This window comes from Halichondria panicea, chromosome 6, assembly GCF_963675165.1.
Source record: "Halichondria panicea chromosome 6, odHalPani1.1, whole genome shotgun sequence".
In the NCBI taxonomy this organism is placed as follows: domain Eukaryota; kingdom Metazoa; phylum Porifera; class Demospongiae; order Suberitida; family Halichondriidae; genus Halichondria; species Halichondria panicea.
Genome location: NC_087382.1, coordinates 3,100,419 through 3,110,138, shown reverse-complemented (window position 1 = coordinate 3,110,138; position 9,720 = coordinate 3,100,419). Strand labels below are relative to the sequence as shown.

The 9,720-nt window shown below is 40.8% G+C and overlaps 1 protein-coding gene and 3 long non-coding RNA genes across 5 annotated transcripts; 1 reads left to right on the top strand and 3 right to left on the bottom strand.

Annotated features, from left to right (window-relative positions):
* Positions 1 to 311: 311 nt before the first annotated feature.
* LOC135337035 (uncharacterized) lies at positions 312 to 5,337 on the bottom strand. Its single transcript, XM_064532928.1, has one exon. It carries the CDS (start codon positions 5,014 to 5,016, stop codon positions 463 to 465), a length of 4,554 nt encoding a protein of 1,517 aa, XP_064388998.1. The 5' UTR covers positions 5,017 to 5,337; the 3' UTR covers positions 312 to 462.
* An 899-nt stretch (positions 5,338 to 6,236) lies between these two features.
* LOC135337038 (uncharacterized) lies at positions 6,237 to 7,738 on the bottom strand. The gene is made up of 4 exons (XR_010395007.1): positions 7,454 to 7,738; positions 7,145 to 7,290; positions 6,884 to 6,939; positions 6,237 to 6,766 (listed from the first exon to the last, which is right to left on the bottom strand). It is a non-coding gene; the product is annotated as an uncharacterized LOC135337038 (long non-coding RNA).
* LOC135337040 (uncharacterized) lies at positions 7,218 to 9,622 on the top strand. Its single transcript, XR_010395010.1, has 4 exons — positions 7,218 to 7,328; positions 7,893 to 8,544; positions 8,791 to 8,906; positions 9,442 to 9,622. It is a non-coding gene; the product is annotated as an uncharacterized LOC135337040 (long non-coding RNA).
* Positions 8,175 to 9,566, bottom strand: LOC135337039 (uncharacterized). Of its 2 annotated transcripts, none has more exons than XR_010395009.1 (3): positions 8,997 to 9,566; positions 8,722 to 8,868; positions 8,175 to 8,519 (listed from the first exon to the last, which is right to left on the bottom strand). It is a non-coding gene; the product is annotated as an uncharacterized LOC135337039 (long non-coding RNA). The 2 variants fall into 2 exon arrangements; XR_010395008.1 differs by having other exon boundaries at positions 9,018 to 9,563.
* Positions 9,623 to 9,720: the final 98 nt, after the last annotated feature.

Below are 9,720 nucleotides of genomic sequence, written 5' to 3'. Positions count from 1 at the left end.
CGCACATGGTCTGCTGTGGTTTGTACCTCCAGCCCACATTTAATTTTATTCATGGCTAACAGTTTACATAACTACAAGTGTTAGCGACGGATTCAGTCCGGGATATAGAATGGAATGCATGTGCGTGAGAGTTGGATACTCCTCTTCATACACTCCTGGCTGAATGCACTGTATACATGCACTTACATATTGTGGTTTTACTCTTTGGTAATTGACCTTATGAATGTAATCTATTGGTAACGTAGATAATTATGTGTGAATCGAATATTAACAATTCATATATAGCACAACCATTAAATTTTTTTATCTCTACAAAGAATAAATCTACAAGAATCTACAAAAAAGCGTATCTCTTTTTAAACTATAGTGACATAAACAAGTGCTAACGACAGTAACTGTTGGAATTAACAATGCCTACAAATGTTATTTACATGATAAGGTACTTCAGCTAAATAAGACAGTTCACACTTCATTGCGTATGGGGCCTATTTCTGTGTGTGTAACAGCAGGACGATGGTTGACTCTTTTAGGGGGAGGGGCTGGTCTGTAGTCCTCTGTGGTGAGGGGGGCCAGGACGTCCAGGGCAGGCTCTCTCAGCTGGTCCAGCCTCGTGGCTGGTCTGATGATGGGAGGAGTGATGTAGCGATCAGGGTCAGCTTCTTCCACAGCTCCATCAGTGTAAGGTTGCGGGTCCACAATGTCTATTTGCTCAGCTAAAAGTCGTTCATTATCATCGTCATCAATTTCATTGGCTACAAACTGGAGCATTTCCATGACATTGTTAGGTTCTCGGTTCCTTTTGTAGGCAGCACCAGTTGTCAAGTTCTTTGTGACTTCCTTTATCTTGGGCCATATTTTGGTCTTCTTTAGTGTGAAGTGGTGGAAATGGTGGCTGATGATTGTCACAAAGAGAATGAAAGCTACAGACATTGAAATAATAGTCAATGTTTCCTGCTGTCGGTGTGTTTCAACAACGTAGGAAGTGCCATAAGATAGAATGCAGAGATTAAGCAGAAATAATGTTTCTAGATATTCACTCAGTTGTTTTTTGTGTACTCGGTTGGTCAATGTTATCAGTCCAACTGCAATACAACCAGATGATAGCACAGGGAGAGACGTATCTGGAGCCATGGCAGCTACTAGATTATGAGCAATCAGAGCAAAGAGGAGCAGTCCCACCCAGTAGCGATGCTTGGGAGTGAATGGAGCATGGTATGCATCCATGAAGCCAGTGTAGTATGTGTTCTTGGTCCATATCATAACCTTGGAACAGCGTGGAAACCATTGTCCAAAGAAGAGCAGTACAGTGAACAATCCACCAGCAATGAGGATTATGGCAGCAGCAACAAACTGAGGGATGTGTTTGGGAGTAAAGTATGGCACGTTGCCGTCAAACAACCAAACAGTCTTGGTTGGTTCGTCAGGATATTCCAAGACCCTGTTTTGTAATGCAGCAACGATAAACCGTAAGAATTTAGAATAAGAGAGTAGGACGAGTGTGCCTAGGGCAGCAACTGGGTTCCTGTTAGAGAGGAGCTTTGCAAATGAGTCAAAGTACTTGCTCAATATTATAATGAGAAACATAAGAAGAAACAAGTAAGCTGGGAAGATAAGTTGAAGGAGCACTTTTCCTTGAGAGTTCATCCCATCATAAAAGCATGCCTCGATTCCAAGGTCAAGATTCACCCATGATACAAAAACTGTTAAAAAGTTGTTTAAACTAAGAAAGAAAATTGCTCTATTAGCAGCTACTATGTTGGCGTAAAATATGAGGCCATGAATATTTCCAGTTGCTATAGTGATGTTGAGCACGAGAATTAAAGCAACTAGCAATATGCCAGCCAGCGCAAATGGAATTAGTAGAAGAAGGTAAAAATTAGAGCATTCTCTACATTTTGACGTAGCCAACACAAGACTGAGTCCTTGTTCACATTCTCCACACAAGACACCACTTCGATTGTAGGCACACTGTTCGTCAGGGTTGCTTAGACTGATGTTGACTGGCTTTAGTACACAATAGTCAAATGTACAGTTACTAACAACATACCCACTTCCGTTAGTGGTATTAGTCACTCCTATCCATATGTTGTTATTGCTTTCCAATTTTATGGTCCCATTTTCATCAGAACAGTTTGTTATCTGATATCTTTGTTGCAAGTCTGGATCACAGTCACACCTGCACTCAATATCGGACTGAATTGGCTGAAGTCCAATAGGGCATATGCAGGGTTGAAAATAAATATTTATAAGTTGTCTTGAAATTCCCAAATTAATGCATGGACCCTCGGCATAGAGTTCCACTTGAGCAGAGCTGTCTTGTGAGAATACATTGTACTCTAATTCTGTGCACTGATTACCAATTTCCTGTTTTGCCTGTCCTTCTTTGAAACGATCACGTCCACTCTCACTGACAACAGAGCTGCGAATTGTGGCATTTATTTGATTTCCAACTTGGTCAACAGCCATAACATTGACTTTAAATGTGTGTCCTTTTTGTGTAGAACAACAGTCATTTTGTGAATAGTTACAAAACATAACCTGAACAGGCCTAGAGGATATTGATAATTCAGTGGAGGATTTTACAGTGTTTTGGATGTAGTCCAATCCAGATCCATTTGAAGAAACGGGATATTCAGCATTTTGACTTGCTGTACACCTGTCCAACAGACCTCCGTAGATGTCTGCTCCTGACTGGGTAGCCGTGTTGTTAGTCATGAATGTGTTGAAATAGTTTATATTAGAGTATATTCGACCATACAGATTAATTGTTTGAATGAAACAGTCAGAAAAAATAGTTTGAGTTGCATCCGTTTCTGTGGCCCCTCCTCCACACGCGCTCCTCTGTGTGTCATCTGCCACAAATATCCCTCCTCCATACTGAGCCGAGTGATTGTTCATCAGTAACTTGACATATATTTTATTCTGACAATCTACATTCGTTTTAAATAGGTACAGTTTCGAACTTTGCTGTAGATACACTCCACCTCCACTAGCAGTAGCTGTATTTGAGTCAATGTTGACATGTGATTGAGTTAGTTTAATATTTAAAGATACTGCATGTATACCTCCACCATTCTCAGCAATGTTGTGAGCAATCTCACTCTGTTTATTTGGAGAAAGTCGCTGACCGTATGCACCTACCATCTGCACTGATTGGAACTCAACTCTACTGGAATATGCATAAATCCCCCCACCATCCTGTGCTGTGTTTTGATTGATCTCTATTGGCTCGTTTACAAAGAGTGTACTCTCTCTCAGAAATATCCCTCCTCCAGAAGTAGCTGTGTTGTTTGTGATGATCACTTCTTGTGTGTTAATATATATTTGACTCTGGTCAGCGCTGATGGCTCCACCAAACACACCATGATTGTTACTCAGTGTTGTAGGTCCATTAAACTCGATTCGACTATTGAAAGCATAAATGGGACGACCATTGTTACTGACAATATTCATTCCAGTGAATGTTACGTTTGATTGCGAAATGTTCAAACTGGCCATGTTATTAGTAATGTCAGTGTTGTTGATGATCAAGGTGGAAGATTCGAAGACATTAATTACCCCACCTTTATTAGCTCTGTTGTGTGTCAGCTCACTGTTGGAGATGGATACACTGCTACCTGAGTAAACATAAATCGCTCCACCACCTGCATAGTCAGCACTGTTGTTTGTCAGCTCACTGTTGGAGATGGATACACTGCTACCTGAGTAAACATAAATCGCTCCACCACCATAGTCAGCACTGTTGTTTGTCAGCTCACTGTTGGAGATGGATACACTGCCTGAGTAAACAACACTAATCGCTCCACCATAGACAGCACTGTTGTTTGTCAGCTCACTGTTGGAGATGGACACATTACCTGAGGTAACACTAATCGCTCCACCATAGTCAGCACTGTTGTTTGTCAGCGTACTGTTGGAGATGGACACACTACGTGAGTAAACATAAATCGCTCCACCATCGTTAGCACTGTTGTGTGTCAGCTCACTGTTGGAGATGGACACACTGCTACCTGAGTAAACAACACTAATCGCTCCACCATCATAGACAGCACTGTTGTGTGTCAGCTCACTGTTGGAGATGGACACATTACCTGAGGTAACACTAATCGCTCCACCATAGTCAGCACTGTTGTGTGTCAGCTCACTGTTGGAGATGGATACACTACCTGAGTAAACAACACTAATCGCTCCACCTTTATAGTCAGCACTGTTGTTTGTCAGCTCACTGTTGGAGATGGACACACTACCTGAGTCAACATGAATGGCTCCACCTAACTGCACAGCTTTGTTATTTGTGAAGTTACACCAAGTGATCACTACAGCACCAGATACCACTTCTATTGCTCCTCCGCTCTCAGCACTGTTATAGTTGAACTCTGTGTTGTTGATCAGTGCGTTGTTTGATTTAATGTAAACTGCACCTCCATCATTTCTAGTGAACACACTATTTGTTATGTACACATCATCAGCCTCAATGTGCAGGGCCTGGCCAGTATTATTGTTAAAAAGAGTGCTTTCAATTGTTACAGTTTGAGTATTAGTAATTTTAACGAGGTGGTTTTCAAAGTCCGAGAAGTAGCAGTCGTTGATGTAAACATCGCGAGAATCGTCAATGGTCAATCCTTGATGTGAGTTCTGTGGTTCAACATTCGCTCCAACGAAACCCAAGCGTTCAATGTTCAATTTGGTAATACTAACAAAACGTATCGCACCGTTGCTATGGAATCCAACTACAGTGGTACTTGTGTTCTGGCCAGTGATTTGCACATGTAAGAAGTTACGAATCAATAACTGCTCAGTTAACACATGATCTCCAGGTAGAAAGCTCAAGGTGAGATTGTCTCCATCAGATAACAGGTCTGTTTGAACAAGCTGCTCGAGAGTGAAACAAGTTCCATTTCGATATTCATTACACAAGTAAGTTGAATCCACTGGCACAATGTGATAGTGCTCACTCCTGGTAACAGTAGCTAGGGTAAATAGCACTAACCAGCTGAGAATACTTCTAGACAGCATATCTGAGGTGCATGTATGAGTGCCCTGTGCTTTTCTCTACGTTTGGCTAGCCTGACTTCTTTCTCTTCAGCTGTTTCTTGGGCTCTTGCTTGTCTCTCTCGATCCCTCCTTATTCGAAGCCTTTCTTGTTTGCTTTCGTTGTCAGGATTCATTTTATGCAACTTTTTCTTATCGCTCGTGCAAAATACAATAAGAATACACGAAATTGGTAAGGACCGCGTGTGTAAAAACCGGCTATCAGGCCGTACGGACGTACCATGACATACATACAAACATACAGAGAAATTGTCTACCGAGGTCACTAAAATAGGGCTCGCTACGCTCGCCCCAATTAACTATCTGCATGTAAACGTAGATGCAGCATTATCTTTAATTGAGCAAAAATTGTAACTGTCATAATTATGATTTGAACCTCTCGTTTAAGACTTTGCCAGTGCATATATTCTTTGTTCTCACTTCACACTCACATATCACACACCTCACACACACCTCAACGTCACACGGCACACACACACGTACACACATGCAGGTTGAACGGTTGACTTATTGGATGTACTAGTTTCCCTGAGGACCATTGTGTATAATTGTAGTGAGCTCAGTTTGTTTATGGTTGCCACGTACCCTTAGGCAGGCCAACAGTCTGTGGCTGTAATAAAGAGGTGGCTTCTTTGCACAGGTTGGTGGAAACATATGCTAGGGAGATTTGAAGCTAATTGGTGTGGCTAGATCACAGACAGTCCTCATTAGTAGTGCACTGAGTCACTGACCAAGCATGCATATGTGGTGTGGGCTTAGCTTCCTCTGTGTGGGCTTAGCTTCCTATACAAATTGATTGTGGTGACCATACATGTTCTGTCAGACAAACCCACACAAGCACACAAACTAATTGCACGATTGTGTTAGAATTGCTTTCTCTTGAGTCCAGGCCGTCTTTTAGATTTGCAGGGAAGATGTGCTTAGCTTAGCTATGTGCTTAGCTTCCTCTGTATGTGCTTAGCTTCCTCTGTGTGGGCTTAGCTTCCTCTGTGTGTGCTTAGCTTCCTTTGTGTGGGCTTAGCTTCCTATACAAATTGATTGTGGTGACCATACATGTTCTGTCAGACAAACCCACACAAGCACACAAACTAATTGCACGATTGTGTTAGAATTGCTTTCTCTTGAGTGGCCGTCTTTTAGATTTGCAGGGGAGAGATTAAATGATCCCTAATTAAGAGCGTGCATTGAACATATTACCCTCCTCACAGAGTGGAGGGTGTGTTCTAAGCTGGAGGGATACAACCAGTCATTCACACCACTGACGACCATATTGCTAACTCTGAAATATAAATCATATCATCCATGTATTCACGCATGCGTTAAGTATTATAGTGAGCTCGATCAGTGCTGCATGTCGACTTGTTTATGGTGGCCAAAGAATGAATGAAGTCACTGTATAAATCTTAATATAATAATAATTATGATTTTATTTGCTCACTGCATGATTTTGTCGTTATTTCAATACTTTATTATATTGTGATAAAACCACACCTCCTGTGAATTGTAACCACACCCACAAACCACTCAGCGTTCAATTGTATGAGTGCGTAAATAATAGTAATAATTATAGGAATCCAGCTAAAATGTATAGAACGCAAAACTAAAATAAAGTAATAGAGATGTCTTAGAAAGTGGCAGCAATTAACAATAGTTTAGTTGGTGAGGTGTCCTTCAATTTCTAACCTCCTTACGATCATGTCCACATCATAACTATCTCCCTGCAGTGGACGAGCATAATTATTTACTGCTATACTGCATGCACAATGGCTACACAGGTAATGTACATGTACACACAACACAACATTGAACATGCAGTACAGTAAATAAATACTTGCCTTTTTAGATGCTTCTATAATCGAGATGAGCTTCTTCATACCAATGTGACACCTATAGAGAGAGGCACACAACGTCGGTAAATGGTCTCAATCCACACACACACACCACACTTATGCCTCCATAAATTATGTGTTTCGACCTATGTTAGCAGTCCACTCTCTATAATAAAACCACTGTTATTCTACCCAAGGGTAGCCATCACCATAATAATTATTATAGACAGCCTCCACTCTCTACACTGTATATATATACTTACGATTTCTTGGTAAATCTTTGTCTGAGTGCTTAGCTTGACTCATAATGATCATAATGAAATATACACAGGCTAACACAGTTGACTTGTTGGATGTACTGGTTCCCCCGAGGACCATTCGTATCACCACTCCTCATCGGAGGTTCCACCTGGAATTTAAGACAGAAATAAAACGAGTCCAAAGAATGTGAGAACATCATTATTTTAGTGTAGTGCTTGTGTGTGCAGTATTCAATTACTACATGTTTAAGCACTCTTTATCTTTTCCTGTACACACCGTGATCATACATGCGTGATCATACATGCACGTACATGCATGTGAATTATAGTGATCGAGCTCAGTTCTGAGAAACTTGTTTATGGTGGTCACAGTTGGGCAGACCAACAGGTGGCTGTAATAAAGATGTGGCTTGTTTGCTTGCACAGGTAGAACATAATTATGCTAGGGAGATTTGAAGCTAATTGGTGTGGCTAGACCCTCATTAGACAGTAATGAGTCACTGACCAAGCATGCATATGTGGTGTAGGCTTAGCTTCCTATACACAAGTTGATTGTACACAAATTGATTGTGGTGATGGTACACATTCTGTCAGACAAACCCACTCAAGCACACAAATAATCACACGATTGTGTTAGCTTTCTCCTCCTGGGTGGCCACCTTTTAGATGTCCAGGTAGAGTCTACCATTGGAAATTAAATGATCCCTAATTAAATGCATGCATTGAACATGTTATACCCCCCTCCCCCCAGAGTGGAGGGTGTGTTCTATCGTATTGGACAGAATCTGGAGCGGTACAGGCTGCATGGAACCAGTCGCTCACACCATTGACGACCATAATGCCAACTCTATATAAGGAATCAAATCATGATCATGCATCCATGTATTCTAATTATATGCGTTTAATTACAGTGAGCTCAGTGTTTAACTGATTTTGTAGTTATTTCAATACCTATCCAATACAATGTAATAAAACCACACCTTTTATAAAATTGTAACCACACCCACAAATCACTTGTTCATTTACACGTGCGTAAATAACAATAATAATTATAGGAAATCCAGCTAAAATGTATAGAACGCAAAACTAAAATAAAATATTCAGAGATGTCTTAGAAAGTGGCAGCAATTAATGCTATCAATAGTTTAGTTGGTGAGGTGTCCTTCAATTTCTAACCTCCTTACGATCATGTCCACATCATAACTATCTCCCTGCAGTGGACGAGCATAATTATTTACTGCTATACTGCATGCACAATGGCTACACAGGTAATGTACATGTACACACAACACACCATTGAACATACAGTACAGTATAAATACTTGCCTTTTTAGATGCTTCTATAATCGAGATGAGCTTCTTCATACCAATGTGACACCTATAGAGAGAGGCACACAATGTCGGTAAATGATCTCAATCCACACACACACACACACACTTATGCCTCCATAAATTATGTGTTTCGACCTATGTTAGCAGTCCACTCTCTATAATAAAACCACTGTTATTCTACCCAAGGGTAGCCATCACCATAATATTATAGACAGCCTCCACTCTTTACACTGTATATATATACTTACGATTTCTTGGTAAATCTTTGTCTGAGTGCTTTAGCTTGACTCATAATGATCATAATGAAATATACACAGGCTAACACAGTTGACTTGTTGGATGTATTGGTTCCCCCGAGGACCATTCGTATCACCACTCCTCGTCGGAGGTTCCACCTGGAATTTAAGACAGAAATAAAACGAGTCCAAAGAATGTGAGAACATCATTATTTTAGTGTAGTGCTTGTGTGTGCAGTATTCAATTACTACATGTTTATGCACTCTTTATCTTTTCCTGTACACACCGTGATCATACATGCACGTACATGCATGTGAATTATAGTGATGAGCTCAGTTCTGAGAAACTTGTTTATGGTGGTCACAGTGGGGCAGACCAACAGGTGGCTGTAATAAAGATGTGGCTTGTTTGCTTGCACGGGTAGAAACATAATTATGCTAGGGAGATTTGAAGCTAATTGGTGTGGCTAGACCCTCATTAGACAGTAATGAGTCACTGACCAAGCATGCATATGTGGTGTAGGCTTAGCTTCCTATACACAAATTGATTGTGGTGATGGTACACATTCTGTCAGACAAACCCACTCAAGCACACAAATAATCACACGATTGTGTTAGCTTTCTCCTCCTGGGTGGCCACCTTTTAGATGTCCAGGTAGAGTCTACCATTGGAAATTAAATGATCCCTAATTAAATGCATGCATTGAACATGTTATACCCCCCTCCCCCCAGAGTGGAGGGTGTGTTCTATCGTATTGGACAGAATCTGGAGCGGTACAGGCTGCATGGAACCAGTCGCTCACACCATTGACGACCATAATGCCAACTCTATATAAGGAATCAAATCATGATCATGCATCCATGTATTCTAATTATATGCGTTTAATTACAGTGAGCTCAGTGTTTAACTGATTTTGTAGTTATTTCAATACCTATCCAATACAATGTAATAAAACCACACCTTTTATAAAATTGTAACCACACCCACAAATCACTTGTTCATTTACACGT

Coding starts and splice junctions, on each gene's coding strand:
- LOC135337035 (XM_064532928.1), bottom strand. CDS start 5,016: ATGCTGTCTAGAAGTATTCTCAGCTGGTTAGTGCTATTTACCCTAGCT.